The 23,445-nt window shown below is 37.5% G+C and overlaps 1 protein-coding gene across 1 annotated transcript in view; it reads right to left on the bottom strand.

The window, feature by feature from the left end:
• The window catches only part of PGM2L1 (phosphoglucomutase 2 like 1), a 50,151-nt gene that overhangs the window by 5,972 nt on the left and 20,734 nt on the right, over positions 1-23,445 (bottom strand). Inside the window, exons 3-13 of the mRNA XM_043580260.1 lie at positions 20,766-20,872; positions 19,961-20,045; positions 19,554-19,637; positions 12,471-12,664; positions 11,457-11,646; positions 10,857-10,954; positions 9,731-9,911; positions 6,684-6,777; positions 5,796-5,925; positions 5,372-5,561; positions 1,789-1,922 (exon numbers count right to left, since the gene is read on the bottom strand). Coding sequence (XP_043436195.1) covers positions 1,789-1,922; positions 5,372-5,561; positions 5,796-5,925; positions 6,684-6,777; positions 9,731-9,911; positions 10,857-10,954; positions 11,457-11,646; positions 12,471-12,664; positions 19,554-19,637; positions 19,961-20,045; positions 20,766-20,872 — 1,487 coding nt within the window. The remainder of the gene's footprint in view (positions 1-1,788; positions 1,923-5,371; positions 5,562-5,795; positions 5,926-6,683; positions 6,778-9,730; positions 9,912-10,856; positions 10,955-11,456; positions 11,647-12,470; positions 12,665-19,553; positions 19,638-19,960; positions 20,046-20,765; positions 20,873-23,445) is intronic.

Genomic DNA, 23,445 nt, shown 5'->3' with positions numbered 1-23,445 from the left:
AAAATGGCTTCCTGAAAACTTTGAAGGATACCCAGTAGATATTATGGGATGACATGGCATGATTCAGGTACAGAGGGAGATGTGACTAGAAAAATGAGATGTTTAAAAAATAAATATATACTTACAGGTATATATGCTTCAAAGTCATCACTGTTGTTGCCCAAAAGATTTCCAGGAAAGCCTCTTCTTAACTGACTTCACAATCATTTTTTATTACTTTAATAATCATCCTTTAGTTTTAGCCAAATACAGCATTACCCAGTTTGGTTTCCTTTAAACTCTACTCTGAATGACTTCAGGATGTCTTTTTGCCCCCAAAGGAAATAAAATCTACTCTTAAATGCAAAGACTTAGGAACATACAAAATAATGTGCCTCGGACTCTGAAGGCAATTCCAAAAAATCTCCTTCCCAAAAGTATATTAATCAGTGACAAGGTACTACTTTTAGTAAGTTTAAATAGCATTTAAGATGTTTATTAAAGTCAATTTAGTCACAATTCTTACTCTTAAAAGGCAATCAATTAGGCAGATTAAGTCAAATCATATTTGATGTAAAAAATGAATATTCTCGGGGCGCCTGGGTGGCTCAGTTGGTTGAGCATCCATCTCCTGATCTCAGTTTGTGGGATTGAGCCCCACATGGGGCTCTGTGCACAGAGCCTGCTTGGGATTTTCTCTCCCTCTCTCTCTCTCCCTGCCCTTCCACTGCTCATTCTCTCCCTCTCTCTCTCTCTCTCAAAATAACATTTAAAAAAAAATTAAAAAAATGAATAGTCTGAAAATAAATTATTTGTTCATCATTTCTTTATGTTCAACATATAACAGTTAAAGCTCACAGAACCTTCCAGTAATAAAAATTCACTAAAATTTAAAAATTCAATTTCTAAATGATGCAGCTGGTTTGGAAAATAGTCTGACAGTTTCTCTGAAGGTTAAACATAGAACTACCATGTGACCTAGCAATTCTACACCACCTATATACCCAAGTGAAATGAAAACATGTCCACACAAAAATTTTTGCACAAATATTTGTAGCACTGCTATTCATTAATAGTTAAGATGTGGAAATAACCCAAATGTCCACTGCCTGAAAAATGGATAAAAAAGTTTTATAACCCATACAATAGAATATCATTAGGCCATGAAAACAATTTTCTTTAAAAAAGGAATAAAGTGCTGATTCATGCAACATGGATGAAACTTGAAAACATCATGTTAAGTAAAAGATGCCAGTCACAAAGGGCTAGATATTGTATGATTCCATTATATGAAATGTCCACAATAAACTAGTCTATAATGACAGTAGATTGGTGGCCGCCTAGGGTGAAGAGGGTGGGGGATAGCAAGTGACTGCTAATGGGGATGGTGTTTCTTTTTGAGGTGATGAAAATGTTCTAAAATTGTTAGTAAAAAAAAAAAAATGATTGTGGCAAACCATAAGAGACTCTTAAATACAGAGGACAAATTGAGGGTTGATGAGGGTGGGGAAAACAGATGATGGGTATTAAGGAGGGCACTTGTTGGGATGAGAACTGGGTGTTATACATGATGAATCATTGGAATCTACTGAAGCCAAGACTACACTGTTATATTAGCTAATTTGAGAATAGAAAAAAAAAAGAATACATGGAGAAAAAAATTGTAATGATTTCACAATATACTAAAAACCACTGAATTGTACACTTTGAATGGGTAAACTGTACAGTATGTGAATTGTATCTCAATAAACTTTATATATGTGCATATATGTGTATATATATATATATATTTAAAAAATCAATTCTCACCTCTGCTCTGGTGATGCACACATCTCTGCGTAATACTTTATCTTGGGTTCTGTCCCGCTTGTCCGAAGAGTAGCCACACAGCCATTTTGAAAAGTAAATGTAATCATTTGGCTGTTTTTACTCACAGGCAGCACCTATGCACAGTTTTAACAACAGCTTAGTTACACTCAGTACCTTTTTCATTTTCAAGAGTTGTAAAACATACGCTACTTATATGAGGTATCTAAAGGAGTCAAATTCATAGAAACAGAAAGTAGAAGGCTGTTGGCAAGGGCTGGTGGGGGGCGGGGGCAGTTGTTTAATGGTATGGGGTTTCAGTTTAGCAAGATGAAAAAGTTCTGGAGATTTGTTGCAAAATAATGCAGATATAGTTAACATTGCTGGGCCTGCATGCTTAAACAGTTATGGTGGTACCTATTATGTTATGTGTTTTTTACAGCTGAAAATATTTTTAAAAGAATCATAAAATACAAAAGGAGAGTACATACATAATAATTTATAAATATACCATGTACTTAACATTTATAATAGTACAGGCATTGGGTTATATACATGGTCTCTAGGCCTCAAGAATAATCTTCCAAAGTAAATATTACTTCCAATTTACCGACAAGTTTCAAAAAGAGTAAACAACCTAGTCGAGGTAATCAGCTAAAGTTGCAGAGCAAGAAGCTGAGGCCAGGCCTATTTGTACCAAAGTCCAAACTGCCTCTACATTTGCAAAGTGCTTTACAATTTCAAAGCACTTTCACAGTTTATCAATAGCTTCCAAAGCAGAGTGCCCATATCCTAGAGGACAGGGCAAATAACCTACTGGGGTACAAAAAAATTGTATACTTTTTATGTAGAAGTTAAAAAAAGAAATAAAGCTTTACTTTTGACATTGAACATATGGATTAACACTTGTACTCTTTCTGGACCACAGATCTGTCTATGAAGGTATCTTGGGGGACCTGTGGGGGTTGTACTGTGACATGGGTTTGACAGTGGTGCCTTTCACCAGGTGTCCTGAGCCTGGTCCTCTCCATGAAACCCCTCCCTCAGTGGTATTACCATACACCAGTTGCTTAAAACAGTCACCTTCTGGGGTTCCTGGGTGGCTCAGTCGGTTAAATGTCCAACTTTGGCTCAGGTCATGATCTTGCAGTTCATGAGTTTGAGAACCACAATGGGCTCTGTGCTGACAGCTCAGAGCCTAGAGCCTGCTTCAGGTTCTGTGTCTCCCTCTCTCTCTGCCCCTCCCCTGCTCACACTCTGTCTCTCTCTCTCTCTCAAAAGTAAATAAACATTACAAAAAATTAAAAAAAAAAACAGACACCTTCTTCTCCTCTTTTTCACTCACAGACCATCAATTAGCAAGTCCTGTGTATTCTACTTCGCCCAACTTTCTATCTCCACTGCTACTATATTAAATTTAGGGGCACCTGGGTGGCTCAGTCAGTTAGGCATCCAACTTTGGTTTAGGTCACGATCTCATGGTTCGTGAGTTCGAGCCCAGCATCAGACTCTTCTGCTGTCAGCATGGAGCTGCTTCAGATCCTCTGCCCCCCTCCTCTCTCTGCCCCTACCCCACTCTCAATCTCTCTCTCAAAAATAATAAACATAAAAAAAATTCAGGCTCCCATCATCTCTCAGCTTGATTACTGAAACAGCATATGAACTGATCTTCCCGTCTGGGAGTTTGTCTCTCTCTAACCCACACACCGCACAGGCCATTCTGCCTCAAACTCCACACTACCACTACAGTTGTAGAGAACTCCTTGTGGTTCTATGAAGGAGAACACACCTTCTCACCTCCAGATCTAGCACCTGCTGCTCCGTTTGCCTGAACACCCACTGTTCCTCCTACATCTGGATAACTCCCACTCTTACTCAGCTCCCAAAAGTCCTCTAGAATGTATTCCATAAGCCTCCCAAATCCGAGCAGGGGTCCTTCCTATGCTCTTCCATGGCACCTTATGCACCCCCTGGTTGCATTTGTCATGTTGTAATCAGTTTCCTTCCATTTCCCCACTAGACTCTTGAAAGTAGAAACAGTGCCTTTGTCATTGCTCTATCTCCAGTGTGTCTGTACCTGTAGCACCAAAGGATTCTGATAAATGCCTATTGAACATACACATGAATATCAATCTGAAATGTGAAGAAAAACCTAACAAAGTCTTTGACACTTACTAAGTGACCTTAGGGGATTAACAACATCTATAGCACCTGCCTTATAAAATTGTTGTAAGCATCTGCAAAGAACACACAGAAAAGTACTTTGAATAATGAATATCATAAAGCTTAAAGGGGGTTAATAGGAAAAAAGCATCACAGCAAGAACTACTCTGAGCACAGCAACAGTAGTGAAATAAAAAGAAGCAAAAAATTTGGTTCTTCAAGTAGTTTACAAAGACAGAAAAATAGATACACACATCCTTGCACATATACAGAATACCAACAACTGGGAACCAATATTTGCTGACCAGATGAATATACACACATAAAAGGATTATGAGCTGTATTATACACAAGAAGTTGCAGATTTCCCAAAATATATTATGCCCCTAGCAACTTGAGACATCAGGACATTATAAATGGAAATTTAGGCTAATAACCATAACAATAACCAAATACATATGATCAGCAATCTATAGCATTTAAATATTTGTTGAGCACCTACCACGTAGGCAGGAGCCTTGAGACGCACAGAGGTGTATCAGAAATGGATCTGCCATGTACAACACAATGATAAAAGAGAAAGTGATAAGTGACAAGAGGAAGGCACCATATATAATGAAACCTCAGGAGGAAGATATCTAATTTTGGGATCTGGAGGGTATGTGGAGGAGGTGACATTTGTCTGAAGTCTTAAATAATGGCTAAGGTGTGGACCTGCAGCAATAGGAAGGAAACAAAGACTGAGGAAATAGCTTGAGCAAGAAGAGAGAAATTTTTAATAAAAATGTATGCATGTAAGAAACTATTAAGTTGTTCTATTTGGCTACAGGTATAGGGAATAAGGTCGAAAAGGGAAGTTACAAATAGAAGGGGGTTAATTGTGAACTTTGAAACAACAGGCATTTAGACTTTATTTTCAGCATTATATAGCATCATCACACATTCTCCCTCTCTCCTTCCCTTTCTCTTTTTGTCTAATTCTCTTTCCCATCTCCCCACATGGAGAAAGAGGAGGACAGGATCAGAGGCAGGGAGGCTCTGGGATTACAACTGCTCTGAAGATGGGGCACCTCGGTGGCTCAGTCGGTTAAGCGTCAGACTTCGGCTCAGGTCATGACCTCACGGTTCGTGGGTTTGAGCCCCGCGTCAGGCTCTGTGCTGACAGCTCAGAGCCTGGAGTCTGCTTTGGATTCTGTGTGTGTGTCTCTCTCTCTCTGCCCCTTCTTGGCTCACACTCTGTCTCTCTCAAAAATAAACAAACATTAAAAAAACAAAAAAAAATTGAAAAAAAAACTGCTCTGAAGAAAAACAATGAATCCCCTAGTTTCAAGACACTCACAGGCTTGAACTTCCACCATTTCACTATAGTACGAAGTACTACAAATTGTTAAAAAAACTTAAAAAAATATATATGGGTACTTACTGATTTCTTATTAGGCTGGCTGCTGTCATATCCAGTGGTAACATCCCGGATGTGCAATATAGCAAATGTCCCACAAAATTTTGGATATTCTTTTGGAGAATCAAAATTGCGAAGCCTTTCAAATATACTTTTGATGGTAATCGGATCATAACACAAGAAATAGGACGTTTTTGAAATGTGATAACCATATCTGCACAAAAATTTAAAGTGTTAAAATCAGATGTCAGATAACTCTTCAGGAAAGTACATATTAAAGATAAGCCTATTATTGTATTATGTAGAAAGTGGAAGTCTTTAGTTCAGTTTTAGAACTTTTTAAAAAGGATTGGCTATTTTCAAAACCAAATTTAGAAATCTAAAAGGAGAACCAAAAAATTGAGAAATTTAGCAATTGAAACTAGCAATTCATAATAACATAACTTACTTTTCATAAACCTTAATCAGTTGTTGTTTCAATGTTATGTTCATGGTTTCCAGGTAAGCTGCCATCTCAGCAACAACAACGGCTGCACTCACCCCATCTTTGTCCAAAACTGAAGTTCCACACAGAAAACCTGAGAATTAAAACACATTTTTGAAAAAAGGGGAAAACTTAAGCCTATAATAATTTCAATAGTTTTAGTGGTGCCTGGGTGGCTCAGTGGTTAAGCATCCAACTCTTGGTTTCGGCTCAAGTCATGATCTCACGGTTTCATGGGTTCGAGCCCCACATCTGGCTCTACGCTGATGGTATGGAACCTGCTTGGGATTCTCCCTCTCTCTCTTCCCCTCTGCACTCATACTGTCCCTCTTTCAAAATAAATAAGTAAACTTGAGAAAAATAATTTCCAGGGGCGCCTGGGTGGCTCAGTTGGTTGAGCGTCTGACTTCGGCTCAAGTCATGATCTCACAGTCCGTGAGTTCGAGCCCGTGTCAGGCTTTGTGCTGACAGCTCAGAGCCCGAAGCCTGCTTTGGATTCTGTGTCTCCCTCTCTCTGCCCCTCCCCTGCTCATGCTCTGTCTCACTCTCTCTGAAAAATAAACATTAAAAAAAATTAAAAATACTAATTTCAATAGTTTTATTTCTTCAGAAGAACAAATGAATTTAAGAGCCTAGTAATAGATGATACCCCTTGATACTGAAGGTATTTAGGGAATTTTTAAGGGTCTTTTTTTCCCACGATGAAAAATGCAGCCACATATTTCTGAGTTCTCTATGGTTTTTACAACACAAAATGCAAAACCAGAAGACAAAAACCCCTCTCCATAGAATTACTATATTTAAAAAGATGCTCTCATTCAAATTTCAAAGATTTTAATATTTACTACATACCAATTGACTCCTCAAATGCAAAAAGGACTTCTTTCCCATTTTCCAGGAGGTCTTTTATCCTACATCCAATCCATTTAAAACCTGGTAATGTTTCCTGAAATGCACAGAAGGCCACTCTAGTTAAGGGACTCCTCATAAAAATATAGTAAAGCCTATTGTTAAACGCACATAACACTCTCAAAGTGATCTTCTGTTACGGTGTTTGGTCCACACAGATTTATAAAGTGGTAAGCATACAGCCAGGAAATGCTTGGATTCACATTGCCACGACTGATAAACTACTATTCATTGAGCACACAAATAGGTGATTTGCACCAAATACAGTCCAGCAGTTAAAAGTGGTGATACAGATAGTCACAAAGTAACATAAATACGCACATCTATTATGATCATCCACTATTTATCAAGCACTGTTAGCGGGTGCTCTATATCACTGTCTTTTTAAATGCTTACAAAAACTCTGTTGCTGAAATAGAGGCTCAGTAAATTTGCCCAAGATTATGCCGTATATGAGACAGAGCCAGGATTCAATTACACTGCTTCTCAGAAACTGTCTTTTAGACTGTATTATAAGTACTAATATAAGAGCACCCTACGAAGGGTGTGATTTGGTCCCCCTGAGTAATTGAAGGCCATAAAGCTTTTTAATGATGCACTTACAACATTATCACAGCATATGCTTGAACCAAGTGTTCCTTACTATAATACCATGGCCTAAATAAACCCAAGAGAGTTACTGAGCCTTTCTTTGGTAATTAGATTCAAGGACTTTTCATCTGATGAGCTACTGTTCACTTTAAAGACATGAACTGTCGGGGCGCCTGGGTGGCGCAGTCGGTTAAGCGTCCGACTTCAGCCAGGTCACGATCTCGCGGTCCGTGAGTTCGAGCCCCGCGTCGGGCTCTGGGCTGATGGCTCGGAGCCTGGAGCCTGTTTCCGATTCTGTGTCTCCCTCTCTCTCTGCCCCTCCCCTGTTCATGCTCTGTCTCTCTCTGTCCCAAAAATAAATAAACGTTGAAAAAAAAAAAAAAAAAAAAGACATGAACTGTCTGGGGTGCCTGGGTGGCTCAGTCAGTTGAGCGTCCGACTTCAGCTCAAGTCATGATCTTGTTGTTCCCGAGTTCAAGCCCCACAACGGGCTTTGTGCTGGTGACTCAGAACCTGGAGCCTGTTTCAGATCCTATGTCTCCCTCTCTCTCTGCCCCTCCCCCATGCATGCTCTGTCTCTCTCTCTCTATCAAAAATAAATAAAACATTAAAAAAAATAAATAAAGACATGAACTGTTTTATGGGGCGCCTGGGTGGCTCAGTGGGTTAAGCATCCAACTTCAGCTCTGGTCATGAACTCACGGTTGGTGAGTTTGAGCCCTGCATCAGGCTCTGTGCTGACAGCTCAGAGCCTGGAGCCTGCTTCAGATTCTGTGTCTCCCTCTCTGTCTGTTTTTCCCCTGCTTGCACTCTGTTGCTGTCTCTCAAAAATAAAGAAAGATTAAAAAAATAAATAAAGACGTGAACTGTTTTAGAGTCAACAGAAAGAGCATGTGATAGACACTGATTCTAGAGCTGACCATTACTAACTTATGATTCCCAATTCACCTCTCTACTTCCTCAGTGGAAAAAAATAAAAGCCAAAAACCTCTGCTACCTCCTTACATACAACAACACAAGGAAGCAAATTTATAATATTGGTCTCCAGAATCAGGTTCTTTTTTCTCTTTTGTGCTCATTGTATGTTGTTTTTGCCATAGATATTAACAAGGAGAATGTTAACATTAATGTAATTCAGAATCTCAAACTTGAATAAATTTTCAATTTCTGCTCTTTTGCTGTTTGTATTTCTTTAAAAGCCTGAGAATGAAAGTTCTATTTCATTAAAACATGTATAATTTTATTTTATTTTTTTTTTTTTCAACTTTTTTTTTTTATTTATTTTTGGGACAGAGAGAGACAGAGCATGAACGGGGGAGGGGCAGAGAGAGAGGGAGACACAGAATCGGAAACAGGCTGCAGGCTCCGAGCCATCAGCCCAGAGCCTGACGCGGGGCTCGAACTCGCGGACCGCGAGATCGTGACCTGGCTGAAGTCGGACGCTTAACCGACTGCGCCACCTAGGCGCCCCAAAACATGTATAATTTTATTTTATTCAGCCAATTAATGTGAAGACCTGTAGCTTGGCTGTGGCTAAAAAAAAAAAAAAAAAAAAGGCCCAGAAGTGACATTTACACTGACATTTTGGCAAAGATGGCAGAGGAAAAGCAATTTAATTGGCATCAGTCTCAGAAGCTCTAAAAACTGTCAGCTTAACTGCCTGAGACAGAGGTTACAGATCTGTGCTGAGAGTGAGTCATTATTTGTTTTTTTGGATGGAGAATCATTGGGTCTTCATTTACAATTTAGAAGACTGTTTTAATTTTCTTAAGACTGAACCTGAAGAGCCTAAACAGTGGTCGATGATACCTACAATTTTTTGGAATGGAGTTTATGCTACTGATGAGGTCACTAGGAGCAAGATTTTCTCAGTATGAAAACCAAGTATTGTTGTATGAAATAATAAGCATTAATTCAATTTTTAAAGAACATCTTATCTTAGTTCCAGAAATTCACATACTGGATGAACTTGGCTCAAGGTGTCTGAATTGTCAAAAGATGAGCCAATTTTAACAGAATTAGAAAAAAGGGGGGATTATAAATCAAACCAATAAAAGTCAGTTTTAGTGGGGAGGTGAATTGAACGTATAGAAATTGATTTAGAGGGGCACCTGGGTGGCTCAGTTGGTTAAGTATCTGACCCTTGATTTCAGGTCAGGTCATGATTTCATAGTTTGTGAGTTTGAGCTCTGCATTAGGCTCTGTGCTGATCGCTCAGAGCCTGCTTCGGATTCTCTCTCTCCCTCTCTCTCTCTGCCCCTCCCCCAGCTCGTGCTCTCTATCTCAAAATAAATAAACTTGAAAAAATTGTCAGATTAATGGGTTTAAGTAATAGCTCATGTAATTTTAAAAAAGAAATTGATTTAGAAAAGTAGCACACAGATATTATCTTTTCTTACTTCAAAATGAAATCCTTCTTCAAGTGCAATTGCCTTCAAAATTTTGGAGGAGACTGTGGTGGCTAACATATAAACGTTCTTCACATCAGCATTTCTTGATTTATTTTTCTTCCAGCAATCAAACATCCACCACCCAAACAAAGCTGCCAACTCATTCCCTGTGAAAACTTTCCAATGACCACTGGAGAGAGAATGAAAATTCAGTTCAACACTTTTATAACTTCTTATTAAAATTTCTTGACCCTAAGACATACAAACAAATTACCATCCTTCACATAGGAAAATCCAAGAACTATTATATGAGATTTTTGAGAAAACATTTAGTACCATTTCTACCTCACCAGGGGTGAACTTTGGGTAGAAATGGCAGCAATGTCTGCTGAAAAATTATTACATCGTAACTTTTATTCTCTTACTTAATGAGAGAAAAATTTAGAATATGATATCCTGTCTGTGTAAGGACATTTGTCACAACATTATAATGATAAAAATCCACAGCAACCCAAAGGACCAAGATTAGAAAATGACTGTATTCATAAAGCAATATGTTGGGGTATTACTCCATTTTAAGAATTAATATTTTAAGGGGTTCCTGGGTGGCTCAGTTGGTTAAGCATCTGACTTTGGCTCAGGTCATGATCTTATGGTTCGTGGATTGAGGTCCTGCATCGGGCTCTGTGCTGACAGCTCAGAGCCTGGAGCCTGTTCCAGATTCTGTTTCCCTCTCTCTTTGCCCCTCCCCCACTTGTTCTCTCCCTCTCTCTCTCTCTCTCTCTCAAAAATAAAAATAAACGTTAAAAAATTTAAAGAAAAGAATATTTTAAGCAATACTTAAGGACTGAAGAGTGTTCATAGTTCAATATTAAGTGGAAGACAATGAAAATATTAAAATATATATAGTATAATAACAATTTTATAGAAACAATTATAGCATATCTCAAATATGTGAATAGAAAAAATATAGAAAGGAAATGGCAAAATATCAACCTAGGGTTATCTTTGGATAGTGGGCTTCTGGGAGATTTATTTTCTTATTGTTATTATTTCCGATGAGCCTGTAAGACTTAAAATCAAAAACTGTTTTTCAAAGTTTTAAGCTTTTAATTAAATAACAGGCTTTACTTACTTCTCCTGAAGTTCTGCCACTGCCAGTCGGTCTGCATCAGGATCTGTGGCTAGCACTACCCGGGCATTTTCTCTCTCTGCCAGTCTCAAAGAAAGTTCCTGAAACAGCCAAATCATTGGATTTTATTGAAGATGTTAAATTCATTTAATTTCTAAATGGAGGGATGATGTTAGTTGATATAAATTTTAGAAGGAATATAATTTGGCTAAATTTAAGATAAGCCTAGGGGCTCCTGGGTGGCTCAGTCGGTTAAGTGTCTGACTCTTGATCTTGGCTCAGGTCATGATCTCCTGGCTTGTGAGACTGAGCCCTGCATCAGGCTCTGTGCAGATGGTATAGAGGCTGCTTCGGATTCTCACTCTGCGCCTCCCTCTCTCTCTCAAAATAAAAAAATAAACTTAAAAAAAAAAAAGCCTAGAAGTAGAAATATCCACTATAGAGATTTCAAATAAAACAGAATATATGGCTCCAATATAATTTAAATTATGTAAAGTAAGATGGTATCCACTTTTGTAAGTAATCACTGAATTGTCAAATGAGTTCTATCTATTTGATGAAGTTTAACACACTCATAATAATTTAAATAAAGAAAAAAAATACCAGCACAGATTCTCCTTCTTCAGGATTTGGGCATTTAACAGTAGAAAAGTCTGGATCAGGATCTTTTTGTTCTGGTACTGGAATAGGAGGCTTAAAACCAAACACTTGAAAAGCCAGCTGCACATAGTCATGTCCGACCCCATGAAAAGATGTATGTACAAATTTCAAGGTGGTCTTTGAATTTAATTCCCTGTAAAGGAAAAGAATTATTCAGTCAATATCACAAAACTTGGTACTTGTGGTATAATTAAAATAAGTTAGAGAAAAAGCTAAAATCTATTTTTTAGGATAAAGCAAATAAACTCAGCAAGCCAGGATGCTTTCTAGCAGTAGTGTTAGCTATTTATGGAATAGTAAGAAAATATGGAAATAAGGCAAAATCAAATTTTAGAAGAAATTTCCTGATCTCATACAGAGAATACATATATTTAGCTATAATTTTTAATGGCTTTATGAGGAAGCAATTAATATACTATACAATTCTTCTATTAAAATGTACAATTTAATGGCTTTTACTACGTTCAGTTATTCAAACATTACCATAATCAATTTTAGGACATTCTCATTACCCCAGAAAGAAATTGTGTACACCAGAGCCACCACCCCCTAATGCTCCCATTCTTTCCAGCCATAGGCAATCACTAATATACTTTCTGTTTCTGTCTCTACAGATTTGCCTTCTCTGGACATTTCCTATAAATGGAATCATACAGTATGTGGTCCTTTGTGACTGGCTTCTTTCACTTTGCATGTTTTCAAAGTTTATCCATGTTGTGGTATGCATCAATATTTCTTTTTACAGCTGAATGATATTTTGTTGTATGGATATACCATAGTTTATTTATCCATTCATTAGTTGGATATTTGGGTTATTTTCACCTTTTAACTATGATGAATAGTGCTATTTAGCTATATTCTTCATATAGTCCATAGCCAACACATTTTTGTTCCTATTTCTTTCCTTTATTAATCTTATTGTATGGTAATACTATCCTACATTCCCCCCATAGATACCTGTGAAAACAGATCTTTTTAAGATCTTCCATGTATCTTCTGCAAATGTCCTGCAGAGGATCTCTCTTCAGTGGGCTGGTATCCACTAAATTATCATTCCAGGAACCATTCCAAGGTTCCACACATTCTTCTATACATTTCAGAATTTCTTTGTCATGAGGAGATGTGATCTGGGCACCAGTTTCCCAATAAACCTAGTTGATAGGTAAATACAGCTATAATTACTTGAAATGTAGGCCAGATATTTTTTGCTACAGTAGAGATCTTTGGCTTTATAAATAACCATACCAAATTAATCAAGTAGAAACTGTCAACACGGGACTAAAGTAATATGAAAGGATGTTGATGATAAAGATTCCTCAGGGACTCATTAATAAAATGATCATGTATTATTTTCTCTTTTAGAAGTATACTTTAATAACAAGTAAAATATAATCAGGGCACCATTATGACAACATATTAATGCATACATATGCCATAGTATTCAATCATACTCTTAGATCTATAACTATATACTACAGATAATCTAAGAAATTATGGGATATCCATAAACTTTGACACTATAAAATTTTAGCATTATAAAGTAGTTCTGTGATAAAGAAGAAATTATCAGCTATAAATTAAAGTAGAATTTATGTCACACCAGATAAAGTCTAGATCAGGAAAGATAACTAACATGTTAATTACTGCATATACATTTCAGTATATGTGTTTTCAGTATTAATCAAAATACATTTCATTAAGCTGTCAGTTTGTCAAGTGGCTTGATCAACAAGAAATTAGGAAGTTAACAAAAAAGCAAGAAAATGTATTTCTATAATTCATAGGATCTCAAAGTTAGAAGGGACTCTGCTTAGAAAATATCTATACTGACTTCTACCATATATATGACAAGACTACCCTCTTTTGCATCCTGAATGATGAAAAGAAGAATACATTTGAATATAAACTATGTACTAAGCTCTGTGCCAAACAATATGGTAGGCTAGATGAAAATTCTCACAATATAAACACCTTAAAATGTTAGCTAAAGTTGGAAAAACATTATCTAAAATGTATAGCTTAGTTCATAAGAAGAAAAGGGAAAACTCCAGGCAATGGGAAAAAAGGAAAGAATTGAACACCAGAGTGATGAGGCTGTGAGCTAATGCTGTGACTGCCTGGGGTTTGGGAACTATTTCCCTGGTTCTTGAGTTGTAACACCCATGTGGAAGGCAGGAAATTTGAGACCTGAGACTCCCCTCCCACCCCTTGTGATCAGTAGAATTACAGTATAGAGGCTCTGCCCACTATTCTAGAAAGGTGATGAAGAAGCATGCCTATTCTTCTGGGTATGAAAACACTTTCAAATCTGAGGTCTAAATTAACACAGAAGTTGCTCCCCATCAGCGAAACTCCTGAGGATTCTAAAGAAATTAAAAAAACAATACCAAAAACTAATCTGAGTGATCCTCCCACAGTCCAAGCCATAAAAAAGATTCTATCCATAGCCTATATCCATAGCTTTCATAAACTCACCATAAAAATTTATAAAACATGACAAAAAGCTCCTGGCCTTTCTCCTTGCCCATTTCTTCTTGCCTTTGTATATGGATGTGATGCCTAGAGTTACAACCATTATATGATGTCCACACTGGCGAGAAAGGCCAAAAAACTGCAGAGATGCCAGGCCCAACAACACTGAGCTACAGAACCCTATCAGTAGCCACCTACCTTTGGACTTTATGTGTGAAAAATAAACTCCTATCAGCTTAAACCATTTTCGTGGGTTTTCTGAATCTACAGCAGAAAGTATCCGTATGTGATTCAGTAACAGAAGAATCCATGCAACAAAGTATACCCAGGAACAAACTTCAAAAGAAATATGAAAAATCTATCAAAAATATTTAAGGGGGGCCTCAGTCAGTTAAGTGTCTGACTCTTGGTTTCAGCTCAGGTCATGATCTCACAGTTTTGTGGGTTCAAGCCTCACACCGGGTTCTGTGCTGACAGCATGGAATCTGCTTGGGACTCTCTCCCTTCCTCCCTTTCAGCCCCTCTCCCACTTGCCCTGTCTCTCTCAAAATAAATAGACAAATTTAAAAAAATATTTAAAATGTTACTAGAGTATATAATAGAAGTCTTGAAAGAACAGAAAGATACATCCTGTTCATGAATAAAGAGACTCAATAAAAATTGTAAAAACATTGAAGCTGCCTAAATTAATCTACAAATGAAATATGATACCAATAAAAATGTCAAAATAATTTTTTCCCAAGTGGAAAAAACATAATACCATGCATGGAATATATAAATAAAGTCAAAAGGCAAATGATGATATGGGGGAAAATACCTGCAAAACAGATGACCAAGAGCTATTTTTCACATATAAAGAGTTCCCAAAAATCACTAAGAAGAAGAGCAATTACCCAAGAGAAAAAAGGACAAAACCTTTAACAGACTTCTCAGGAAATGGAACACAAATATGTAAATAAGTGAAAAGATGCTCAACCTCACTCACAGAACAGGTGCAGATTAAACCTAACATTTTCACCTGATTGGTAAAGACCAAAAAGTTTGATAATATGAAAGGTATACATTGTTAGTGAGAGTATCAATTGGTACAACCACCTTGAGTAGAGAATGACAAATTTTCTTTCATATCCCTTTGACTCAAAAATTTCACTTTCAGAATTTATCCTATAGATCAACAGTGTCATAGAAATATAAAGTCAGCCACAAATGCAAGCCCACTTATGTAATTTTAAATTTTCTAGTAACCACATTAAAAAAGAGAAAAAGGAAGAGGTAAAATTAACTGTAATATGCTTTATATAACCCAATATATCCAAAATATTATCATTTCAACATATAATCAATATAAAATTAATTAAACATCTTACATTCTTTTTTCCTACTATGCCTTTGAAATCCGGTGTGTATTTTACACTTTCAGTGTATCTTAGTTCATACTAGTCGTATTTTAAATGTTCAAAAGCCATAGGTGGCTAGTGGCTACAATATTGGACAATGCAGCTATAAGATGATAAGAATAAAAGCAATTGGGGCACTGGGGTGGCTCAGTCGGTTGAGGGCCCAATTTCGGCTCAGGGCATGATCTCATGGTTCACGGGTTCGATCTCTGCATTGGGCTCTGCACTAACAGTGTGGAGCCTGCTTGGGGTTCTCTGTCTCCCTCTCTCTCTGTTCGCCCCCATTCATGCTCTCTCTCTCTCTCTAATACATAAACATTAAAAATTAAAAAAAAAAAAAAAGAATAGATGCAACAGCTAACATTTATTGAGCATTTATTGGAGCCAGACACTATACTAGGCATTTTGCATGCAGTATCTCCTTTAATCATCACTCTTACCCTATGACATTGGTTCTATTATTCCCCCTAGTTTGCAGATGGGGAAACTAAAGCACAGAGAAAAGAACTTGCCTGGGGTCACAAAGCTTCTGAGTGGCAGAGGCAGGTTTTAAACCCAACCCATAGTCTTAACCCCTATTCTAAATAGATCTACCCTATGACCCAGCAATAGCACTGCTAGGAATTTACCCAAGGGATACAGGAGTGCTGATGCACAGCGGCACTTGTACCCCAATGTTTATAGCAGCACTTTCAACAATAGCCAAATTATGGAAAGAGTCTAAATGTTCATCAACTGATGAACGGATAAAGAAATTGTGGTTTATATACACAATGGAATACTACTTGGCAATGAGAAAGAATGAAATATGGCCTTTTGTAGCAACGTGGATGGAACTGGAGAGTGTTATGCTAAGTAAAATAAGTCATACAGAGCAAGACAGATACCATATGTTTTCACTCTTCCTGAGAAACTTAACAGAAGACCATGGGGGAGGGGAAGGAAAAAAAAAAGTTAGAGAGGGAGGGGGGCAAACCATAAGAGACTCTTAAAAACTGAGAACAAACTGAGGGTTGATGGGGGGTGGGAGGGAGGAAAAGTGGGTGATGGGCATTGAGGAGGGCACCTGTTGGGATGAACACTGGGTGTTGTATGGAAACCAATTTGACAATAAATTTCGTATTAAAAAAAAAACAACTATTCTATACTGACTATGCAAATCTACTTAAACATATGAACAAAGACATATGTAGAACATTCTTTGTAGCACTGTTTATGAGTAGCAGAAGATCAGAAACAAATGAAATGTTCCTCAACAGAGGACTGGTCAAATAAACCAGGATTCGTTTATACAGATTTTTAAAGAGGAATGAGGCAGACCTATCTACCTATCAATTGATCAACTGAGAGAATGATCTCTAAGACTGTTTCATGCTGTTGTGTGAAAAACAGCAAGGTGTAGAACACTATATAGTACTCGCCCATTTATGGAAAAAAATGTGGGAGTGACACTCTCCCATTTATGGAAAAAAACGTGGGAGTGACAAATACATATATAATTATACACGCATAGACAATCTCTGGGAGGAAACAAAACCAGAAACAATATTTGCTTCTGAATAGAGGTACTGGGGGAAAGAAATGGGAGAGGTACTTTTGGCTGTTTAACTTTTTACACTGTTTAACTTTTATCCTTTTTATATCGTGCTTATATTTTAAGGAAAAAAATCTTTGAGGCTCTACTATGTGACAAATACGTTCACCAGGAATGACTACCATAATAGGTGAAGTCCTTCCACCCCTGAGCTTATATTGGGGAAGAGGGTTGGGGAAGGTCAAACAAGTCAATAAAGAAGCAATTCATCCTAAAGAAAGCAGATAATCAGAGACAGTGATAAGTTCTGTAAAGGAAATAAACAAGATGATGAGAAAGTCACTGAGGGAAGTCACTTCAGATAAGATGGCTTGGGAAGGTCTCTTCAAGGAAATAACATGTGGGCAGGAATCTGAAGGATGAAAATAAGCAAATCTGCAAGATTAAGGAAGAGCAATCCAAGCAGAGGAAAAAATAATTACAAAGGCTCAGAGGTGGGAAAGGCTTTGGTATACTGGAGGACCAAAGGAACAGAAAGAAACAGTAGTGTGAGTGGAATGTAGTGAACACAGGAGAGGAATGAATGAAATGAGGTTGAAGAGGTAGGCAGGAGACAGAGTCCTGGAAACCCCAAGGTAAGGAGTGTGGATTTTATTTGAAGAGTGAGAAGCCACTGGAGAATTTTAAGAAGGAAAGTAACATGACCTTTTCATATTAAAAAAAAATCATCTGCTTGCTTGGTGGAAAATGGATTTCAGGGAGAACAACGGGACCAGAAAGAGACCAGATAGGATGCCATAGTTCTGACATAAGATAAAAGTGCTTGACGACGGTGGAGGTAGAAGTGAGCAGAGCAAATATATTCAACATACATTTAATTTTATTATTATTTTTTAAAGTGTGTTTATTTATTTTTTACTTATTTAGAGAGAGTGGCGGACGGGTAGAGAGATAGGGAGAGAGAGAATCCCAAGCAGGCTCCATGCTCAGCTCGGAGCAGACCCTTTCCTGACTGTGAGATCACAACCTGAGCCAAAACCAAGAGTCGGACGCTCAACCAACTGAGCCACCCAGGCACCCCTCAACATACATTTTAAATGTAGAATCTGTAGAATCTTTTAGTGGGTTAAATGTTAGGAGTGAAGGAAAAGGAATAATCAAGAATAATTTTGGGGGGCGCTGGTTGGGCACCTGGGTGGGGGGTAGGATCAGCTCCATGCTAAGTGTGGAGCCTGGTTGGGATTCCCTCCTTCTCTCTCAGCCCTTCTCCTGCTCATGAGCACATGGCATGCACTCTCTCTCTCTCAGTAAATAAATAAATAAATAAATAAATAAATAAATAAATAAATAAATAATTTTTGGTCTTTGTTTGGGTGGGTGATAATGTCAATTTACAGAGGTGGGGAAGATTCAGGGAGGAACAAATTTGGGTGTGCATGTGACAGGTTGTGGGGGAATTAAGACCTCTATTTGAGAGACACTAATTCTGAAATGTCTATTAGACATCCCAATGGATATCAGGTAGATAGCTGGATTTAGAAATCTGATCTGATGCTCAGAGGAGAGATCTGGGTTTTCAGCTCTCTTTGACAGTTGACTTCTCCTTCCTTGCAACTCTCTTCTTATCCCTTTGGTTTTTATGGCACTAATCTCCCCTGGTCTATCCTCTATCTCCAGCTCTTCTTTCTGCCTTCCTTAAAGTTGATGTTCCCTGGGGATCCCTTTTGTACCTATTTTTACTATATACTGTCTCTGGGCCACTCACCCAACTAAAAGACTTCCAAATATTCTTATATGTTCTAATATGTATGATAACCCCCAAATCTGTAACTTTAACCTTAGATTTCTCCCCAGAGAAGATCCATATACATCCAGTCACCTACCGGATGTTGCTCCCTGGTTGGCCCACAAAGACCTCAAACTTAGTATGTCCCAAACTGAATTAATCATGCTTCTTCTCTGCCTCTGTGCATAGTAACACTACCCATTTAGCTGGCCAGGTCCAAAATCATAGATTAGTACTAAATCTTCTTTTCCCTAATAAAACAGAGTTCAGTGTACCTGAAGACCTCCCATACAAGAAGAAAAACAAATATAAGATCATGCACTCATCACCCAGGAGCCCCGAACACTGGCTCAATACTGTGTTGTACCCTCTCTTTGCTGCCCTTCACCCCTCTCTGCCCTGCTTTCTGCCATGGAGGCTGACACATCAAATGGATCCTACAGCCAACAGGGAGTCCCAGTAGAAGGTTGGAGGAAAAGGAGAGTGAGATAAAGGTACTGTTCCTCTGGCTTTCCTCCTGCAAACTCCCATTCATTCTTTAAGTTCTCAGTTCTCAGTATGACTTTGTTTCTAAAATGTAGACAGGGTGGGTTTGAGATAGGATGGGGAAATCAAAGGCAGTAGAATACTAGAAGTAAAAAGACCACTGAAGAGATTTTTGTAGCAGTACACGTTGAGAAGTAATAGGGCCATTAGGGAAACCCATCCTTCAAGGGCTGGCCTTCATGTTTTTATAGTCCTGTCCCCAACATCTAACCCTGCTCCTCAGTGATGAAAATATAACTCAGCACATACTATTTAAATAAAATAAGAACTATACAATAAGCAAAGATCAAGAGTCCAAGGTTTACCTTGTACCCGTTGTCTTCTTTGCGGTTGTGAGAAGCAGTAATCATCACACCTGCAACTGCTTTGAGCTCCTGGACCGCATATGGCTGAAAAAACAGTCACACCATAATTCCATTTTGCTTTCCACCTACTTACACATTTGACATAGGAATAACTTTGAGTAACAGGAGAAGACATTAAGACAGAAATAGGCTAAAACTTGTTATCTTGTTATAGATCAAATTCTTTGGTGGTTCAACACATGCTTGTTGAATGAAAATAAACTCAGTGTAAACTTTGTTTCCCTTCCTTTGGTTTTTCATGTCACTTAATATAGAACTGTAAGCATGACAAATATTTGAATCCTGGTTGATTTAAGAAATTTAATTTGCAGCAACAAACTGTACAATCAATAATATAAAACACTTACTACAAAAGGCGTAGGAACATATCTTGAAAAAAGGTACACAGGAACATCTTTGGCCAATAAGACTGCAGCAGTGAGTTTAGCAAGTCTAAAAAAAAAATTGAGGGAGATTTCACTCAGTCCTTAGCTTATCATAGATTTTAAAACCTAACCTTCTACAAGATAAATGTTTCATATTGGAATTATTCTGAACATATAGTAGCCTAATATAACCAATTCTTATAATCAGCAGTTAAACTTCATGCTCCAACTTAAAAATGTTAAATAAATAAGGTTTTTTAAAAAGGAAGTTAATAAGAAACAGAACTGATCTTTTAATTTCCTCCTTTTTCCTTAATCATCTTTTGATGGCTCCTTTACTAAGAAATAAAACCTGAAAAGGGCAAAAAGAATGCAGGAAAGTGAAATAAGAGACTCTGATAAACACAATTGCATAGTAACCCCTGAAAAAAAGTATCACTATCTCATGACTATGTGTGAAAATCACCTAAAACTAATTAAATGGGATTACAATGAGAGAATACAATTTATTTAATCACTCCTACCTGGTGCTTTTGCCAAAGTATTAAAATCATAACATAAACTATGATTCCATTCTAAATACTAACTCTAAATATTTAAAAATTTTAATCCTGCCTGTAAAACCTAAGGGTTCTTTTTAAAATGCTTCTATTTCATCTCTAAAATAAACATCAGCATGTGATCACATTTCTATTTGACAGTTTCCTGTTTCAGAAATCCTACTGTTAATTTTTTTTTTTAAGGCTATCGCAATCCAACTTAATCTCTGAAACAATTAACGCTGTACCTCTGGCTGCTGCAGCTGCTAGTTACTTGACCCCGGGTGTCATACCCGACGACAAAGCCTCTCTGCTTGAAGTCTGAGAAGCATCTCTCAAGGTATTTGTACATTCCCTGGAGCAGATAAACACAAAAGATTAGTTCCTGATTAATACCTGCATTTTCCGCAACTTAAAATCTATTATTTTTATGTGTAGTGGTCAGTTTATCGGCTCATAGGGAACCGGCTTCCGCCTTCATACTCATGTTTACCGATTTGGGAACAATACTGTTCAAGCCTCAAATGTGAGATGACAAACATTTATTTCCTGGAATTTCAGACTCATTTAATACCACAGAAATATCAATTAAGTAACTATTAAATCCAATATGATACATAAAACATTAGGGGAAAACGAGGGGACAAGAGAGTCAGTATGCTAAGAAAAAAATACTGTCAGAAGACCCAAAAGAAATTGTTTCTTGTCTTAAGGCTCTAGAGAATAGAATTTTGACCATATTTGGCCTTGCTAAATCATAAGACTGAAGCCAACCAAAATATTTGACCTATTTATGACACAAACATTTTAAATCAGCAACATAAACCTTCATCAGAACATTTCTTAAGATGGCTGATCCCGTTCTTAATTCCTTAGTTTTAAAATCTCACAGAAAGAAAATCTCATAAAGTAGGAAAATATGCAGTCACTGGTGACAAAAAAAGAAGCGAAGCACTGAATACTGAAAATATCACAACGATAAACTAAAACCATTTAACTAACTTATGGTTTGATAACTTCAATAAATGCTTTCATCTCTGAAAATAACACTTCGTATTTTATAGTCCTTTAAAACCATTATCAAAAGTGTTGCCACATTTAATCCTCATGACCCCAAAAAGAAAGAATGCAGATACCTTTTCTATTTTTGTCTTTCAATATCTCTTCAAAAAAAGAGGTGACAGAGTAAGACTGAAGCTCCATTTAATGAATTGCCCAAGGCGATTCATTCAACTAAAACTAAATTATACTAATTTATTGAAGTACTGGATGGCAGGCACTGCTAAGTAACTATGTGGCGGCACCAAATGAAGCCCCAGGGACCTCTGGTCCCTTTTTTCATGGCTCTTTCAAGTGTAATTATTCTTTTCAACCTGCTCCTCAAAGAGGATTTCAATTACCTCCATTTTGACCTTAGGCTCTAATTTCCTAATTGATTAAGTTCTTTTTCCCAGCTAATCTCTTAACTCAGCAAAGATGCTGGCAAAGCATCTCCTTATGGAAACTGTAACTGTGAGTACCCTGAGCCAGCAAGACCCACATGATTGACTACAAGACTATGAGCGACTTGACCTTCACTGCCCACCTGCAAGTACCTCCCTACCTTTGTCCCACATTTTCCTTATACAAACCTGGAATTATTTTCAGCACTTTGGAGGCAGTCTTTGAGATGCTAGTCTGCTGTCTTCCTGGTGTTGGTATCACTGATATAAATTCCTGTCTTGTTTCACCACCACCCCACTCTCTTTGGATTTTGTCATTGGCAAGTGGTCAAATCTGGTTTGTTTGGGACCCCAAGAGCCAGGTGCTCTTGCCCCCCGTCCACGGGTTACATTCCCTATGAATGTGTATGTGTGTGTGTGTGTGTGTGTGTGTGTATGTGTAAGTGCACACATGTGCATGCTTAATATAGTCCACGTTGACTAGTTTCCCCAATTTATATATAATAACGATGCTATCCTAAAACCTCACAGAACATCCTATTATTCTCTGGTATAAATATCTGTCTTATCCCCCTTTATCTAGACTCTGAAAAGGTCTAGGGCTTAAGTATTAGATTCCATTTGGCTTTTCCCTTTCACACAATGGAATCTCAACTCCAGTAAAAATTTACACTTCTATAGAAATTTATTTTCAAACACCTCCTCCACCCCTTTTTATAAAGTCAAGGAATCTTCATTTAAAATGAAAGCTTATGAGGAAACCAATATATTAAAAAGAGTGAACTGATGAATTTTGGGGTGAGGAGAAGAAAGGGGTCTGGGATGGGGGAAGTGGCACGTATCCTACCCATGTAGTCTAGTCATCTTATCATCCCTTCTACTCCATCCTCTGCACTAGCCTTTGCCTTTGGAGAATTCCCTCAGAACAAAGCTAAGGATGATTTACTGTTTGACAGTATTGATTAGAATTATGCCTACTGAGCAATTCTCTAGTCCAGAACTATTTTTAGTATATTCTAAATGCATTTTGGCTTCAAAAGTATAGTTCCTTGAAGCAGTGAGAATGTTTCACTAGAAAAAGAAGTAATTTGTTTCTAGGGTAAGTTGTATAAAATGGGGAGACATAAATTGTATCACATCACACACTGTCTTAAAGAACTCTCAAATGGATATAGAAAACCATGTTTAAGGGAAATATTTTCAACTAAACTTTCCAAATATTCTGGTTAACCTTTATCAATGGCCATATGCCAAAATGAGTAATTCTCTTTTTCCTAAATTTGTTTCTTTATGTTAATTGGAAATCTCAATATCTGTGTCCTGATTTCAAATGCAAAGTAACTGTCAAGATTTCAAATGCAACGTAAATGCCAAGAAGTTGACAATGGTAATCATAAGAACTCTTAATCAGAAAGTTAGTTTGTGACCTTGAAGATACACAAATGACTTATAAGATAAATTCTGTGCAAGAGAAAAGGTTAGCATT

This window comes from Prionailurus bengalensis, chromosome D1, assembly GCF_016509475.1.
Source record: "Prionailurus bengalensis isolate Pbe53 chromosome D1, Fcat_Pben_1.1_paternal_pri, whole genome shotgun sequence".
NCBI lineage: Eukaryota > Metazoa > Chordata > Mammalia > Carnivora > Felidae > Prionailurus > Prionailurus bengalensis.
Note: the sequence above shows the minus strand (reverse complement) of the source record. Positions and strands in the feature narration are given on the sequence as shown.